Source organism: Bombina bombina, unplaced genomic scaffold (assembly GCF_027579735.1).
Source record: "Bombina bombina isolate aBomBom1 unplaced genomic scaffold, aBomBom1.pri scaffold_1029, whole genome shotgun sequence".
Taxonomy (NCBI): domain Eukaryota; kingdom Metazoa; phylum Chordata; class Amphibia; order Anura; family Bombinatoridae; genus Bombina; species Bombina bombina.
In genome coordinates, this window is record NW_026510860.1 from 49,418 (window position 1) to 68,058 (window position 18,641).

Sequence of the window (18,641 nt, forward strand, 5' to 3'; positions counted from 1 at the left end):
AAAGAGTACTGCATATAGCACACAACAGCTCACTATCAGCTACTGGTCTTACAATTACTCATGGAAGAGAGTACTGCATATAGCACACAACAGCTCACTATCAGCTACTGGTCTTACAATTACTCATGGAAGAGAGTACTGCATATAGCACACAACAGCTCACTATCAGCTACTGGTCTTACAATTACTCATGGAAGAGAGTACTGCATATAGCACACAACAGCTCACTATCAGCTACTGGTCTTACAATTACTCATGGAAGAGAGTACTGCATATAGCACACAACAGCTCACTATCAGCTACTGGTCTTACAATTACTCATGGAAGAGAGTACTGCATATAGCACACAACAGCTCACTATCAGCTACTGGTCTTACAATTACTCATGGAAGAGAGTACTGCATATAGCACACAACAGCTCACTATCAGCTACTGGTCTTACAATTACTCATGGAAGAGAGTACTGCATATAGCACACAACAGCTCACTATCAGCTACTGGTCTTACAATTACTCATGGAAGAGAGTACTGCATATAGCACACAACAGCTCACTATCAGCTACTGGTCTTACAATTACTCATGGAAGAGAGTACTGCATATAGCACACAACAGCTCACTATCAGCTACTGGTCTTACAATTACTCATGGAAGAGAGTACTGCATATAGCACACAACAGCTCACTATCAGCTACTGGTCTTACAATTACTCATGGAAGAGAGTACTGCATATAGCACACAACAGCTCACTATCAGCTACTGGTCTTACAATTACTCATGGAAGAGAGTACTGCATATAGCACACAACAGCTCACTATCAGCTCCTGGTCTTACAATTACTCATGGAAGAGAGATCAGCTTCTAGTCATTTCCTGTGAGAATACGGAGGGTTATAACGAACACATAGAAATCAAGGCTATATGCAAGTAGTAAGGACGCTCATCTGTGAAGCAAGTGAAATAAAGGGACATGAAACCTAACATTTTATTTCATGAGTTAGACAGAGCATGCTGTTTTAACCCCTTAAAGGGGCATAACATACCTGTATTGGCAAAAATGCTTGTAATAAAAGTTATTGCTGTTTTAGTGTTAGCATTTTTCTCTGCACGTGCATGTGAAGCATACCTAGATATATTCTCAGTGTACCAGCATTTTAAATACTGCAGCTGTTCAGAGCACCAGTGGGGCTTATATGTCAGCAATAAACAAATTGAGTCATTATCAGATTGTACAAGCACCTTAGGTTCTCTGAGCAAGTGCTGTGTGTAAAATGCTGGTGCACGGGGCATACTTAAAGTGAATGTAAATTTTTCAATATTGTATTATATATAGTTGTAGAGAATCATACGCTAAAGCATACCGCCACAATCCTTTTTTAATAAAATGTATTATTGCAATGTTATTTTATATTAGTATTATCGGTCATTCACTTACCCGCTCCTCCCACTCTCAGTTTGCTTATTCTCCCCCATCTTACGTAAACAGCGGCCCCACCCGCTGTTTACGTATCGGAACTGCGCGCTGCCGTGTATTCTTTCAATTGCGCATGCGTTACTCCTGTTTCCGGTTTTCATCAACATAGTATTCATTGAATGAGTCTAACTCCATTCAATGAAAACTATTGTTGCGAGTGGTGAAGGACAGGAGCGAAGTCTAACCTATTATCCAGTAATTTCTTAGTTTTTTAATTATTGCGATGCCGTGTTTCGGTATAATGCGCATTCGCGAAATGTGCATGAGCTTATATTAAATTAGCTCTACACCGCAAACGAAAGCATGCGCAATGAAGACGTATTACGTCATTGTAATGGGGTGGGTCCCCCTGTGGTTAGAGACGTTATTGGCTATCAAGGCGTCAATCAAAAAATTGAGGAACGGAGCGCGAATGCCGGGAGGAGGTTGATTTCAGCGAAAACAAGGCTAAAATTATGAAAATAAAGCTAACGATTGAAAAAGGTAGAATTTCATGAATGAAACTATAGTTTTTTATTGACATATGTTACAAAGGTGTTTAGAACAGAGGATGACTTTACATTCACTTTAAAGGGACATGAAACCCACACTTTTTCTTTCATGATTTAGAAAGATAATGCATTTTTAAACATCTTTCTAATTTACTTCTATTATCTAATTTGTTTTATTCTCTTGATATTCTTTGCTGAAAAGCATATCTAGATATGCTCAGTAGCTGCTGATTGGTTGCTGCACATAGAAGCCTCATGTGATTGGCTCACCCATGTGCATTGCTTTTTCTTCAAATAAGGATATCTAAAAAATGAAACAAAATAAACAATAGAAGTAAATTGTAATGTTGTTTAAATTTGTATGTTCTATCTGAATCATGAAAAAAAGATTTTGGGTTTAGTGGCCCTTTAAAGGGAAAGTCAACCCTAGCGTTAAAACAAATAAAGGGCACTTTAACGATACTTCATGCAGAAAGTGCCTTTATTAATTTCAGCCGTTCACCATTCTTAGCTGCTACGGCAGCCCACGGGCAAAAAATTTTTTTGCTAAGAGGTGACGTTTTCACCTCTTAGCCAATAGCCATGCAGTGAATCCGGCTTGGCGCCCATGGGAGCCGGATTTACTGCACGACTATTTGCTAAGAGGTGAAAACGTCACCTCTTAGCCAATATTTTTTTTGCTGTGGGCTGCTGTAGCAGCTAAGAACGGCGAACGGTTGAAACAAATAACGGCACTTTCTGCATTAAGTACCTTATACTTCATGAATGAAAGTGCCCTTTATTTGTTTCAACAGTCAACCCTAGCGTTTCAAAAACGCTATGGTTGACTTTCACTTTAAATACACTTTTGAAACACCTAAAGCTTTTATTAAAAGCATTTCTTCTATGTGTGATTTACAAAAAAATGCTTCTATGCAAAACTGAAATGCATCCATGTGTATTCCAATTTTGGATGGAATGTCCCTTTAAGGACCGAGAATTTCAGAGAAAAATTCACACAAAAGACCTAAACCTTTTTATTTTTGTTTTTTTATTTACCTAGCAAAACTATACATCTTTTTTTAGTAGACAACCCAAGGTATTGATCTAGGCCCATTTTGGTATAGTTTATGCCACTGTTCACTGCATAAAGCGATCATATTAAAAAATGGTTAACTTTTTTACAAACTTTGGGTTTCTCACTGAAATTATTTACATACCACTTGTGCAATCATAACACAAATGGTTGTAAAAGCTTCTCTGAGGTCCCCTTTGTTCAGAAATAGCAGACATGCATGGCTCTGCCTTCACTTTTTTAAATTAGAAGGCCGCTAATCGCAGCTGCACACCACAGCAGTGAAAGGGTTAATCCGGTAGCTTGCAAGGTTACATTTATCTGTAGTAAAGCTATTACCCTCCCACCCCTTGATCCCTCCTAAACTGCCCTCCCCAGTGGTCACCACCATCTAAGGTACTGGCAGACAGTCTGCATTATGAAGTTTTAGGGCAATTTTTTTTTTAATGATTTTTTTTCTGTAGTATAGGATACGCCTTACCCTCCAACCTCCACGATCCCTCCCAAACAGCTCTCTAACCCTCTCCTCACTAACTTGTGTCCTCCATCTCAGTATTTATTTTTTTTCTGTAGTGTAGGATACGCCTTACCCTCCAACCTCCCTGATCCCTCCCAAACAGCTCTCTAACCCTCTCCTCACTAACTTGTGTCCTCCATCTCAGTATTTTTTTTTCTGTAGTGTAGGATACGCCTTACCCTCCAACCTCTCTGATCCCTCCCAAACAGCTCTCTAACCCTCTCCTCACTAACTTGTGTCCTCCATCTCAGTATTTTTTTTTCTGTAGTGTAGGATACGCCTTACCCTCCAACCTCTCTGATCCCTCCCAAACAGCTCTCTAACCCTCTCCTCACTAACTTGTGTCCTCCATCTCAGTATATTTTTTTTCTGTAGTGTAGCGGCCCCCCTCTAATATATATTTTATGTAGTGTAGCGGATCCATCAATTAAACCCTTTTTTGTGCAATGTAGAGGTCCTGCCCACTCCCTCCCCCCCTCCAGTGATGGGCAGGCCGCTCACCAGTCTCCCTCCTAACCCTCCCACACCGCCAATGGTCGACCCCACCGCAACCCAATGCAGAAAGGAACATAGTGTTTCTCTCTGCACTGGTAATCTTCAGAAATAGCGCAATCTCACCACTGTCAGCAACATACCAGCGTACAGGGTACTGCGCTGGTTGTTAAGGGGTTAATTTACTTCTATTAGCGCATTTTCTTTGTTCGCCTGGTATCTTTTGTTGAACAGCAGGGAGGTAAGGTCAGGAGCGTGCACATGTATGGGCCGCTATATGGCAGCAGTTTTACAAGAATGTTATCCATTATTTCCTGCCATATAGTGCACTAGATGCTACCTAGGTATCTCTTCATCACAGAATATCATGGGTACAAAGCAAATGTGCTAATGGAAGTAAATTTGAAACTTTTTTGAACTCTCTGTTCTGTCTGAATCACAAAAAACATTGTTTGGGTTTTCTATCCCTTTAAAGGAACCTTCTAGCAATTAAGTAAAGCGCTCTATTTATTTAGTGCTTTGTTGCATTTTATTTAAAGGGACACTGAACCCAATTTTTTCTTTTGTGATTCAGATAGAAAGCTGCTTAAAATGTCATGCTCTAATTTACTCCTATTATAAAATCTTCTTCATTATATTGGTATCTTTATTTGAAAAGCAAGAATTTAAGTTTAGATGCCGGACCATTTTTGGTGAACAACCTGGGTTGTTCTTGCTGATTGGTGGATAAATTCACCCACCAATAAAAAAGTGCTGTCCAGAGGTCTGAACCAAACAAACTTAGATGCCTTATTTTTCAAATAAAGATAACAAGAGAAAGAAGAAAAATTGATAATAGGAGTAAATTAGAAAGTTGCTTAAAATTGCTGCTCTATCTGAATCATGAAAGAAAAAATTTGGGTTCACTGTCCCTTTAAATTCCCTTTTGTTATAATCGGTTTCCCCATCTCTAGTTAAAAGTCATGCACCAGATACACTAATTGTGTGACATACGCTCTAATAACTGCTTGTATCCGGTCTACGGCAGCACGTGCAGGACTATCACAGGGATAGCAGTTAAGCACATAGTTACACAAAGGGCTGTGCACACGCAAGAGAACAGCGGGACTTTAAAGGGACATGAAACCCAAACATTTTCTTTCATGATTTAGGTAGAACATACCATTTTAAACAACTTTCTAATTTACTTCTATTATCTTGTTTGTTTCATTCTCTTGGTATCATTTGTTGAAAGAGCAGCAATGCACTGCTGGTTTCTAACTGAACACATGGGTGACCCAATGACAATCCGTATATATATATATATATATATATATATATATATATATATATATATATATATATATATATATATATATATAAATATATTCTAGCTGCTGATCGGTGGCTGTATATTTATATATATATATATATATATATATATATATATATATATATACAGCCACCGATCAGCAGCTAGAACCTAGGTTCTTTGCTGCTTTTGAGCTTACCTAGATAAACCTTTCAGCAAAGTATAACAAGAGAAGGAAGCAAATTAAAGGGATAGTAAACACAAAAAATGTTATTGCTTAAAGATAGATAATCCCTTTATTACCCATTCCCCAGTTTTGCATAACCAACACAGTTATAATAATATACTTTTTACCTCTGTGATTACCTTGTATCTAAGCCTCTGCAGACTGCCCCGTATCTCAGTTATATTAATATACGTTTTACCTCTGTGATTACCTTGTATCTAAGCCTCTGAAAACTGCCCCTTATCTCAGTTATATTAATATACTTTTTACCTCTGTGATTACCTTGTATCTAAGCCTCTGCAAACTGCCCCCTTATCTCAGATCTTTTAACAGAGTTGCATTGCAGGCAATTAGTGCTGACTCTTAAATAACTTCACGTGCATGAGCTCAGTGTTATCTATATGAAACACAAGAACTAACGCCCTCTAGCTGTGAAAAACTGTCAAAAGCAGAGGCGGCTTTCAAGGGCTTAGAAAACATAATTTATGTAAGAACTTACCTGATAAATTCATTTCTTTCATATTAGCAAGAGTCCATGAGCTAGTGACGTATGGGATATACATTCCTACCAGGAGGGGCAAAGTTTCCCAAACCTCAAAATGCCTATAAATACACCCCTCACCACACCCACAAATCAGTTTAACGAATAGCCAAGAAGTGGGGTGATAAGAAAAAAGTGCGAAAGCATAAAAAAAATAAGGAATTGGAATAATTGTGCTTTATACAAAAAAATAACCACCACAAAAAAAGGGTGGGCCTCATGGACTCTTGCTAATATGAAAGAAATGAATTTATCAGGTAAGTTCTTACATAAATTATGTTTTCTTTCATTTAACTAGCAAGAGTCCATGAGCTAGTGACGTATGGGATAATAAATACCCAAGATGTGGAACTTCCACGCAGGACTCACTAGAGAGGGAGGGATAAAATAAAGACAGCCAATTCCGCTGAAAAATAATCCACACCCAAAATAAAGTTTAAATCTTATAATGAAAAAAATGACATTATAAGCAGAAGAATCAAACTGAAACAGCTGCCTGAAGTACTTTTTTTTACCAAAAACTGCTTCAGAAGAAGAAAACACATAAAAATGGTAGAATTTAGTAAAAGTATGCAAAGAAGACCAAGTTGCTGCTTTGCAAATCTGATCAACCGAAGCTTCATTCCTAAACGCCCAGGAAGTAGAAACTGACCTAGTAGAATGAGCTGTAATCCTTTGAGGTGGAGTTTTACCCGACTCAACATAAGCATGATGAATCAAAGATTTTAACCAAGACGCCAAAGAAAAGGCAGAGGCCTTCTGACCTTTCCTGGAACCGGAAAAGATAACAAATAGACTAGAGTCTTTCGGAAATCTTTAGTAGCTTCAACATAATATTTCAAAGCTCTAACTACATCCAAAGAATGTATCGATCTTTCCTTAGAATTCTTAGGATTAGGACACAATGAAGAAACCACAATTTCTCTACTAATGTTGTTAGAATTCACAACTTTAGGTAAAAATTTAAATGAAGTCCGCAACACCGCCTTATCCTGATGAAAAATCAGAAAAGGAGATTCACAAGAAAGAGCAGATAACTCAGAAACTCTTCTAGCAGAAGAGATGGCCAAAAGGAACAACACTTTCCAAGAAAGTAATTTAATATCCAGAGAATGCATAGGTTCAAACGGAGGAGCTTGTAAAGCCCCCAGAACCAAATTCAAACTCCAAGGAGGAGAGATTGACTTAATGACAGGTTTTATACGAACCAAAGCCTGTACAAAACAATGAATATCAGGAAGATTAGCAATCTTTCTGTGAAACAGCACAGAAAGAGCAGAAATTTGTCCTTTCAAGGAACTTGCAGACAAACCTTTATCCAGACCATCCTGAAGAAACTAAAATTCTAGGAATTCTAAAAGAATGCCAGGAAAAATGAGGAGAAGAACACTAAGAAATGTAAGTCTTCCAGACTCGATAATATATCTTCCTAGACACAGATTTACGAGCCTGTAACATAGTATTAATTACAGAGTCAGAGAAACCTCTATGACTGAGAATCAAGCGTTCAATCTCCATACCTTCAAATTTAATGATTTGAGATCCTGATGGAAAAAAGGACCTTGAGAAAGAAGGTCTGGTCTTAACAGAAGAGTCCAAGGCTGGCAAGTAGCCATCCGAACAAGATCCGCATACCAAAACCTGTGAGGCCATGCTGGAGCCACCAGCAGAACAAACGAACGCTCTTTTTGAATCTTGGAGATCACTCTTGGAAGAAGAACTAGAGGCGGAAAGATATAGGCAGGATGATACTTCCAAGGAAGTGACAATGCATCCACTGCCTCCGTCTGAGGATCCCTGGATCTGGACAGATACCTGGGAAGTTTCTTGTTTAGATGAGAGGCCATCAGATCTATTTCTGGAAGTCCCCAGATTTGAACAATCTGAAGAAATACCTCTGGGTGAAGAGACCATTCGCCCGGATGTAACGTCTGGCGACTGAGATAATCCGCTTCCCAATTGTCTATACCTGGGATGTGAACCGCAGAAATTAGACAGGAGTTGGATTCCGCCCATACAAGTATCCGAGATACTTCTTTCATAGCCAGAGGACTGTGAGTCCCCCCTTGATGATTGACATATGCCACGGTTGTGACTTTGTCCGTCTGAAAACAAATGAACGATTCTCTCTTCAGAAGAGGCCACGACTGAAGAGCTCTGAAAATCGCACAGAGTTCCAAAATGTTGATTGGTAATCTCGCCTCCTGAGATTCCCAAACCCCCTGCGCTGTCAGAGACCCCCATACAGCTCCCCAACCTGTCAGACTCGCATCTGTTGAGATCACAGTCCAGGTTGGAAAAACAAAAGAAGCCCCTTGAACTAAACGATGGTGATCTGTCCACCACATCAGAGAGTGTCGTACAATCGGATTTAAAGATATTAACTGTGATATCTTTGTATAATCCCTGCACCATTGGTTCAGCATACAAAGCTGAAGAGGTCGCATGTGAAAACGAGCAAAGGGGATCGCGTCCGATGCAGCAGTCATAAGACCTAGAATTTCCATGCATAAGGCTACCGAAGGGAATGATTGAGACTGAAGGTTTTCGACAAGCTGAAACCAATTTCAGACGTCTCTTGTCCGTCAGAGACAAAGTCATGGACACTGAATCTATTTGGAAACCTAAAAAGGTTACCCTTGTCTGAGGAATCAATGAACTCTTTGGTAAATTGATCCTCCAACCATGTTCTTGTAGAAACGACACAAGTCGATTCGTATGAAATTCTGCTAAATGTGAAGACTGAGCAAGTACCAAGATATCGTCCAAATAAGGAAATACCACAATACCCTGTTCTCTGATTACAGACAGAAGGGCACGAGAACCTTTGAAAAAATCCTTGGAGCTGTTGCTAGGCCGAACGGCAGAGCCACAAACTGGTAATGCTTGTCTAGAAAAGAGAATCTCAGAAACTGAAAGTGATCTGGATGAATCGGAATATGCAGATATGCATCCTGTAAATCTATTGTGGACATATAATGCCCTTGCTGAACAAAAGGCAGAATAGTCCTTATAGTTACCATTTTGAATGTTGGTATCCTTACATAATGATTCAATATTTTTAAATCCAGAACTGGTCTGAAGGAATTCTCCTTCTTTGGTACAATGAATAGATTTGAGTAAAACCCCAGACCCTGTTCCAGAACTGGAACTGGCACAATTACTCCAGCCAACTCTAGATCTGAAACACATTTCAGAAATGCTTGAGCCTTCACTGGGTTTATTGGAATGCGAGAAAGAAAAAAATCTTCTTGCAGGAGGCCTTACCTTGAAACCTTTTCTGTACCCTTGTGAAACAATGTTCTGAATCCAAAGACTGTGAATCGAATTGATCCAAATTTCTTTGAAAAATCGTAATCTGCCCCCTACCAGCTGAGCTGAAATGAGGGCCGCATCTTCATGTGGACTTGGGAGCTGGCTTTGGCTTTCTGAAAGGCTTGGATTTATTCCAGACTGGAGATGGTTTCCAAACAGAAACCGTTCTTTTAGGGGAAGGATCAGGCTTCTGTACCTTATTCTGACGAAAGGAACGAAAACGATTAGCAGCCCTATATTTACCTTTAGATTTTTTATCCTGAGGTAAAAAAGTTCCTTTCCCCCCAGTAACAGTTGAAATAATAGAATCCAACTGGGAACCAAACAATTTATTACCTTGGAAAGAAAGGGAAAGCAAAGTTAACTTAGAAGACATATCTGCATTCCAAGTTTTAAGCCATAAAGCTCTTCTAGCTAAAATAGCTAAAGACATATACCTGACATCAACTCTAATGATATCAAAGATGGCATCACAAATAAAGTTATTAGCATGTTGAAGAAGTTTAATAATGCTATGAGTATTATGATCTGACACTTGTTGTGCCAAAGCCTCCAACCAAAAAGTGGAAGCTGCCGCAACATCAGCCAAAGAAATAGCAGGCCTAAGAAGATTACCTGAACATAAATAAGCTTTCCTTAGAAAGGATTCAATCTTCCTATCTAAAGGATCCTTAAAGGAAGTACTATCTGCTAGGAATAGTAGTACGTTTAGCGAGAGTAGAGATAGCCCCATCAACTTTAGGGATTTTGTCCCAAAACTCTAATCTGTCAGATGGCACAGGATACAATTTTTTAAACCTTTTAGGAGTAAATGAATTACCCAGATTATTCCATTCCCTAGAAATTACTTCAGAAATAGCATCAGGGACAGGAAAAACTTCCGGAATAACTGTAGGAGGTTTAAAAAACGAATTTAAACGCTTAGTAGATTTAGTATCAAGAGGGCTAGATTCCTCCATCTCTAATGCGATTAAAACTTCTTTAAGTAAAGAACGAATAAATTCCATTTTAAATAAATATGAAGATTTATCAGTGTCAATATCTGAGACAGAATCCTCTGAACCAGAAAAATCCTCATCAGAAACAGACAAATCAGAATGATGATGTTCATTTAAAAATTCATCTGAAAAATGTGAAGTTTTAAAAGACCTTTACTGGAAGGAGGAATAACAGACATAGCATTCCTAATAGATTTAGAAACAAAATCTCTTATATTAACAGGAACATCCTGAGTATTAGATGTTGATGGAACAGCAACAGGTAATGGAATATTACTAATGGAAATACTATCTGCATTAGCAAGCTTATCATGACATTCATCACAAACTACAGCTGGAGGAACAGTTACCACAAGTTTACAGCAAATACACTTATCTTTGGCAGAACCAGCATCAGGCAGCGTTTTTCCAGAAGTAGCTTCTGATCCAGGGTCAATCTGAGACATCTTGCAATATGTAAGAGAGAAAATAACAAATAAAGCAAAATCTATCAAATTCCTTAAAAGACAGTTTCAGGAATGGGAAAAAATGCCAATGAACAAGCCTCTAGCAACCAGAAGCAAATGAAAAATGAGACTTAAATAATATGAAAAAAAGGTGGAGACAATAATGACGCCCACATTTTTTAGCGCCAAAAAAGACGCCCACATTATTGGCGCACAAATGCTTTTGGCACCAAGAATGACGCCACATCCGGTGACACCGACATTTTTGGCGCAAAACGTAAAAAAAATGACGCAAACACGAACAACTTCCGGCGACAAGTATGACGCCGGAAATGACAAAGAAATTATTTTTTTTTGCGCCAAAAAAGTCCGCGCCAAGAATGACGCAATAAAATTAAGCATTTTCAGCCCCCGCGAGCCTAACAGCCCACAGGGAAAAAAGTCAATTTTAAGGTAAGAAAAAATTATTGATTCATATGCATTATCCCAAATAATGAAACTGACTGTCTGAAATAAGGAATATTGATCATCCTGAATCAAGGCAAATGTTTAAACACATATATTTAGAACTTTATATAAAAGTGCCCAACCATAGCTTAGAGTGTCACAAAAAAATAAGACTTACTTACCCCAGGACACTCATCTACATGTAGTAGAAAGCCAAACCAGTACTGAAACGAGAATCAGTAGAGGTAATGGTATATAGGAGTATATCGTCGAACTGAAAAGGGAGGTAAGAGATGAATCTCTACGACCGATAACAGAGAACCTATGAAATAGATCCCGTAGAAGGAGACCATTGAATTGAAATAGGCAATACTCTCTTCACATCCCTCTGACATTCACTGCACACTGAGAGGAAAACCGGGCTCCAGCCTGCTGCGAAGCACATATCAACGTAGAATCTAGCACAAACTTACTTCACCACCTCCACGGGAGGCAAAGTTTGTAAAACTGAATTGTGGGTGTGGTGAGGGGTGTATTTATAGGCATTTTGAGGTTTGGGAAACTTTGCCCCTCCTGGTAGGAATGTATATCCCATACGTCACTAGCTCATGGACTCTTGCTAATTACATGAAAGAAATTAGCATGAGCCTATCTGGGTTTAGCTTTCAACTAAGAATGACAAGAGAATAAAGCAAATTTGAAAGTTGTTTAAAATTGTATTGTCAATCTGAATCATGAAAGAAAATGTTTGGGTTTCATGTCCCTTTAAAGGGACAGTCTACACCTTAGTCATCTTAAAGTCTTACCTTAGATTAAGCTGCAAATAGCCTCCTGCATCTCTTCTATAGCATGCAGCAGGAACAGTAAAAAAGTTATTTTAAAATTAATATTGTTTCTGGCCTCTTAGACATGGCCGCCAAGCTGCGCCCACTGATGACATCACCATCTTGGCTGCATATGTCATCCAATCACAAAAGGCTCACTAGTTGGATTCAACAGACTGTCAATGTTAATCAGCAGAGTGCCTAGATGTAGCCCAGATTGTGATGTCATCAGTGGGCGGAGCTTGACAGCCATATCAAACTGGCCAGAAACAACATTAATTTTAAAATAACTTTTTTACCATTCCTGCTGCAAGATATAGAAAGGGTAACAGGAGACTATTTGTAGCTTAATCTAAGGTGATACTTTAAGATGACTAAGGTGTAGACTGTCCCTTTAAGACTTTCACGGGTGACGGTAGGAGCTTGTAGGGTTCATACTTCTTATATGGCAGATACAGATTTGGTAAAATCACAGGATGAAGAAGCAATTGCATACGCACATAGCTGCCCATCACTACAGGTGTCTTCCTCAGGAGTTGTGTCATAGATCATTTGTGAGTTAACCCTTAGTTAGCCTCTAACACTAGTGAAAAAAAGATGACACACTATAAACACAATTACAGCAACTCATTTTTGTATTAGAATGTCCCTTTAACAGGTTTAAATAAATAAAAATGACTGACAGAAATGTCACTTTAAGAGGGACAAATATATTAATGCAGCTAAAGATATAGGGTGAAAGAACTAATAAAGAAACTATAATCAGTAGCCACAGACATCAGCTAATAAATAGATCACAGGAGGACGTCATCAGATGCTCTGGTCCTAGTCACAGACATCAGCTAAAAAATAGATCACAGGAGGACGTCATCAGATGCTCTGGTCCTAGTCACAGACATCAGCTAATAAATAGATCATAGGAGGACGTTATCAGATGCTCTGGTGCTCACGGACAGTTCTCAGCCCAAGACGGCTACAGAATAATAAACACTCATATGGGGACGTCTACTCATTATCACTAGAGGGTTCAGCTTTTTGTACAGTTTCTTTAGCCAACCTCCAGGGTCAGCAGTGGCGCTGGGCATTGGGGTATCTGATCTTCAGCTCCTCCTTGAATCCCCTGAAAAGCTGGCGGTTCCTCCGGTTCTCAACCTCCTTTTGGCTATGGAAGTCCCCAGGTAGCTTGTGGCCCTTATGAAGTAGGAAGGCAGAATCCAGTACAGCAAAGGAGAAGCCGGCCATATTCATCTCACAGGCCTGTGTAAGGGAAACAAGCAGTGGTTAGGATGGTGTGTTCCATGGCTGTGCCCGACAACCTCCCTCTGGGACTCTCTCCCTTCTTGTTCCTCGGTCTTCTCTTCCTAGTCTACAAATTAACCCTCATATTCTCCTATAGACTCTATTTTTCTCTAGTGCCCTTTGTTTAAATTCCCTCTTCTCTTGAATGTTTTCCTCCAGAGCCCTCACTCACTCCTCTGGGGCCCCTCCTCCTCACCCCCTTCTCCTCTGGGGACCCTCCTCCCCCCTCTCTCTATTCACCTCTGGGGCCCCTCACCTCACTCTCTCTCTTCTCCTCCCCTCGCTCTCTCTCTTCTCCTCCCCTCGCTCTCTCTCTTCTCCTCCCCTCGCTCTCTCTCTTCTCCTCCCCTCGCTCTTCTCCTCCCCTCGCTCTCTCTCTCCTCCCCTCGCTCTCTCTCTCCTCCCCTCGCTCTCTCTCTCCTCCCCTCGCTCTCTCTCTCTCCTCCCCTCGCTCTCTCTCTCCTCCCCTCGCTCTCTCTCTCCTCCCCTCGCTCTCTCTCTCCTCCCCTCGCTCTCTCTCTCCTCCCCTCGCTCTCTCTCTCCTCCCCTCGCTCTCTCTCTCCTCCCCTCGCTCTCTCTCTCCTCCCCTCGCTCTCTCTCTCCTCCCCTCGCTCTCTCTCTCCTCCCCTCGCTCTCTCTCCTCCTCCCCTCGCTCTCTCTCCTCCTCCCCTCGCTCTCTCTCCTCCTCCCCTCGCTCTCTCTCCTCCTCCCCTCGCTCTCTCTCCTCCTCCCCTCGCTCTCTCTCTCTCTCTCCTCCTCCCCTCGCTCTCTCGCTCTCTTCTCCTCCCCTCGCTCTCTCCTCCTCCCCTCGCTCTCTCCTCCTCCCCTCGCTCTCTCTCTCTCTCTCTCCTCCTCCCCTCGCTCTCTCTCTCTCTCTCTCTCCTCCTCCCCTCGCTCTCTCTCTCTCTCTCCTCCTCCCCTCGCTCTCTCTCTCTCTCCTCCTCCCCTCGCTCTCTCCTCCTCCCCTCGCTCTCTCGCTCTCTCCTCCTCCCCTCGCTCTCTCGCTCTCTCCTCCTCCCCTCGCTCTCTCGCTCTCTTCTCCTCCCCTCGCTCTCTTCTCCTCCCCTCGCTCTCTCGCTCTCTTCTCCTCCCCTCGCTCTCTCGCTCTCTTCTCCTCCCCTCGCTCCCTTCTCCTCCCCTCGCTCTCTTCTCCTCCCCTCGCTCTCTTCTCCTCCCCTCGCTCTCTTCTCCTCCCCTCGCTCTCTCGCTCTCTTCTCCTCCCCTCGCTCTCTTCTCCTCCCCTCGCTCTCTTCTCCTCCCCTCGCTCTCTTCTCCTCCCCTCGCTCTCTTCTCCTCCCCTCGCTCTCTTCTCCTCCCCTCGCTCTCTTCTCCTCCCCTCGCTCTCTTCTCCTCCCCTCGCTCTCTTCTCCTCCCCTCGCTCTCTTCTCCTCCCCTCGCTCTCTTCTCCTCCCCTCGCTCTCTTCTCCTCCCCTCGCTCTCTCCTCCTCCCCTCGCTCTCTCCTCCTCCCCTCGCTCTCTCCTCCTCCCCTCGCTCTCTCCTCCTCCCCTCGCTCTCTCCTCCTCCCCTCGCTCTCTCTCTCTCTCCTCCTCCCCTCGCTCTCTCTCTCTCTCCTCCTCCCCTCGCTCTCTCTCTCTCTCTCCTCCTCCCCTCGCTCTCTCTCTCTCTCCTCCTCCCCTCGCTCTCTCTCTCTCTCCTCCTCCCCTCGCTCTCTCTCTCTCTCCTCCTCCCCTCGCTCTCTCTCTCTTCTCCTCCCCTCGCTCTCTCGCTCTTCTCCTCCCCTCGCTCTCTTCTCCTCCCCTCGCTCTCTCGCTCTCTTCTCCTCCCCTCGCTCTCTCGCTCTCTTCTCCTCCCCTCGCTCTCTCGCTCTCTTCTCCTCCCCTCGCTCTCTCGCTCTCTTCTCCTCCCCTCGCTCTCTCGCTCTCTTCTCCTCCCCTCGCTCTCTCGCTCTCTTCTCCTCGCTCTCTTCTCCTCCCCTCGCTCTCTTCTCCTCCCCTCGCTCTCTTCTCCTCCCCTCGCTCTCTTCTCCTCCCCTCGCTCTCTTCTCCTCCCCTCGCTCTCTTCTCCTCCCCTCGCTCTCTTCTCCTCCCCTCGCTCTCTTCTCCTCCCCTCGCTCTCTTCTCCTCCCCTCGCTCTCTTCTCCTCCCCTCGCTCTCTTCTCCTCCCCTCGCTCTCTTCTCCTCCCCTCGCTCTCTTCTCCTCCCCTCGCTCTCTTCTCCTCCCCTCGCTCTCTTCTCCTCCCCTCGCTCTCTTCTCCTCCCCTCACTCTCTTCTCCTCCCCTCACTCTCTTCTCCTCCCCTCACTCTCTTCTCCCCCCCCTCACTCTCTCTCAGACACTCTTTTTACTTTGCTGTTACCTGGCTTATCCTATTGAAGCCATACTGTTTGAAACGCTCATCATAAGCTGGAACTTCTGCACCTCCAATGTAAAATGGTTCCCATGGGTCTCTCCACTCCACAATATATGCAACTCCTAGCCTGGCGGAACTCTCTTTTTCAGATAAATTAATCCAGCGGGAGTAGTTGGTGGGTGCCTGGCAACGAGGGCACAGCTCTTCATAAAATGCCCTCACTTCTCCCACCTGGTACAACCGCAGTAGCTCTTCCTTGTTGCTAGGCAGGCGGCGTGTATGACGTATTTCAAATGCAGGCACAACAAACACCACCTGTCGCTCCACCCCTCCTGCAGCTAGAGCCAAAAAGTCTGCCCTCAATCTTTCACTAGGTACCATGTCAATGTCCACCACCAGGGAAAATTCTACATTTCCAATACCAGCCCTAGCAACATTCCTTAGCAAATTATTTGGATAAGACACATTACCAGCGTAGTTCACTGAATGTGCACCCATACTCACTGCCTTGGCAAAAACAGACTGGCATGTGCGCAAGCGGGCAAATTCTCCTCGATCTTCCAGTTCTGGAAAAGTTGCCATATCGCCAGACTGGCATACTAAATGAAATGAAACTCTCTGCCTTACAGGCTGGCACAGACGAGCCAGGGCATATACCAGCAAAGTGGCTAGCTTTGTTTGTGCGGTATTAGCTGAAAAGAGTGCAAAGGAAATCCTTCCTTCCCATCGCTCTACCAGGTCTTGCAGATGTCCCATATTGCTTAAGCTGGCGTGGGAAGCCAAAGCTACATCTCTGCGTGCCCAGTTACCTTCTTCATGTGCAACCAGAGGGCGGTAAATCCTGTACTGACCACTGGCATCTAATATTCCGCCACTTGACAAGACATCCTTAAGACGTTCTCTCTGTTCTACTTGCCAGCGTGGCTCCTGGTGAGCAGTGCCCACCGGCACCGGATACGCCGACCTCTGCTGCTGGCGCCCATGTAGACTAGATAGGAGGGAGAGGTAGAGCAACTGAAGTAGTGCGACAAGTAGCAGGGCAACCAACACTACCCGAAAAAATGAGCAGCGCACTACAGGGGACATTGCTAGCTGGTTAGTCTTACACAGTACCCTGTACCCAGACTGTGCCACAGAGCTTACAATCTACACTCAGGCACATTATTACTGACCATTTACTGTGGGTCATCTGATTTATTGCCTTTCTGTCCTATAAATTACCTGTAGAAGACTTTACCTAAACCTCACTGCTAGTTAACTATTGTGTATCACAACACAGAATTGCTACTGTAGGAACTTGTATTACCATACAGTATTAGTATTGTATGCACGTCATGACATAGCATTGGTGCTGCACATACACATTTCAGGATATGACATGTCATGACATAGCTTTGGTGCTGCACATACAAATATCAGGATATAGTATAGACATGTCATGACATAGCATTGGTGCTGCACATACAAATATCAGGATATAGTATAGACATGTCATGACATAGCATTGGTGCTGCACATACAAATATCAGGATATAGTATAGACATGTCATGACATAGCATTGGTGCTGCACATACAAATATCAGGATATAGTATAGACATGTCATGACATAGCATTGGTGCTGCACATACAAATATCAGGATATAGTATAGACATGTCATGACATAGCATTGGTGCTGCACATACACGTCAGGATATAGTATAGAGTGACATATCACGACATAACATTACTACTACAAAGACATATAGCAATAGTACTGCATAGACATGTCATGACATAGCATTAGTACTGCACAGACATATCACGACATAGCTTTACTACTGCAAGCGGAGAGCCTAATTCTGTATAATTACAAACCACCCTGGGGTTATTTTCCAGCATCAGCTCTGTATAAAGTGCCCTGATCCCCTGCAGTACCGCTGCCCTTCATCAGCCTCTCTATCCTCCAGCAGAGGTAATTGCCCCAATACTGGCATTTAAATGCGTCGGCCCCGCCTACATAACCCAGCAGCCTAAGAACTAAGGGAGTCGCATAGCTATAGGCAAGAGTGCACAGACATCGCGGAAATACCCTGCAGCGCCCCCTAGCAGTAAGAAGGACTAGAGGGGAGGTGCGCGTGCGCACAATAAAGGACAAGCGCGTTTGACGTATTTAGTAGGAGAGGCTATAGAACCAGAGCGGATTCTTGCGCATGCAGCGCCCCCTGGCAATACGGAGGAGACAGGGCAGAAGAGAGACGCGCATGCGCACATTGGGGGCTGCGAATTGTTAGCCGGTGTAACTGTATAACAAACAGCAACGAGACAACACGGGTCACCGGTTAACACCGGGCGACACCGGACACGAGTATGTAACGTCACACGGTCTCTGGTGACGCTGATATAATACTAATCTGCTTACACTTACATATCAGACGAGGTGGCCGAGTGGTTAAGGCGATGGACTGCTAATCCATTGTGCTCTGCACGCGTGGGTTCGAATCCCATCCTCGTCGTGTGATTATTTTATCCCCACAGGAGACCGAATGATAATAATCTTGTTATTGAGGGGATGGAAACTGTATCACTGAGGGAATAAATATATCAATGAATGAAGTATAGTCTAATGAATGAGGGGATGGAAACTGTATCACTGAGGGAATAAGTATATCAATGAATGAATGAAGTATAGTCTAATGAATGAGGGGATGGAAACTATCACTGAGGGAATAAGTATATCAATGAATGAATGAAGTATAGTCTAATGAATGAGGGGATGGAAACTGTATCACTGAGGGAATAAGTATATCAATGAATGAATGAAGTATAGTCTAATGAATGAGGGGATGGAAACTGTATCACTGAGGGAATAAGTATATCAATGAATGAATGAAGTATAGTCTAATGAATGAGGGGATGGAAACTGTATCACTGAGGGA

At 42.9% G+C, this 18,641-nt stretch overlaps 1 protein-coding gene and 1 non-coding gene across 2 annotated transcripts; one reads left to right on the forward strand and one right to left on the reverse strand.

Moving 5' to 3' along the window:
* Positions 1–12,730: 12,730 nt before the first annotated feature.
* B4GAT1 (beta-1,4-glucuronyltransferase 1) lies at positions 12,731–17,805 on the reverse strand. The gene is made up of 2 exons (XM_053696344.1): positions 15,730–17,805; positions 12,731–13,370 (listed from the first exon to the last, which is right to left on the reverse strand). The coding sequence occupies exons 1-2, from the start codon at positions 16,807–16,809 to the stop codon at positions 13,179–13,181; spliced, it is 1,272 nt and encodes a 423-aa protein (XP_053552319.1). The 5' UTR covers positions 16,810–17,805; the 3' UTR covers positions 12,731–13,178.
* A 331-nt stretch (positions 17,806–18,136) lies between these two features.
* Positions 18,137–18,218, forward strand: TRNAS-GCU (transfer RNA serine (anticodon GCU)). Its single transcript has one exon. It is a non-coding gene; the product is annotated as a tRNA-Ser (tRNA).
* The last annotated feature ends 423 nt before the right edge of the window (positions 18,219–18,641 follow it).

What these genes read in the sequence shown, in the direction of transcription:
- B4GAT1 (XM_053696344.1), bottom strand. Translation starts at nt 16,809, where the DNA reads ATGTCCCCTGTAGTGCGCTGCTCATTTTTTCGGGTAGTGTTGGTTGCC. An exon ending in GCTTCAATAGGATAAGCCAG is followed by an intron (nt 13,371 to 15,729) that starts GTAACAGCAAAG and finishes TCCCTTACACAG; the next exon opens with GCCTGTGAGATGAATATGGC.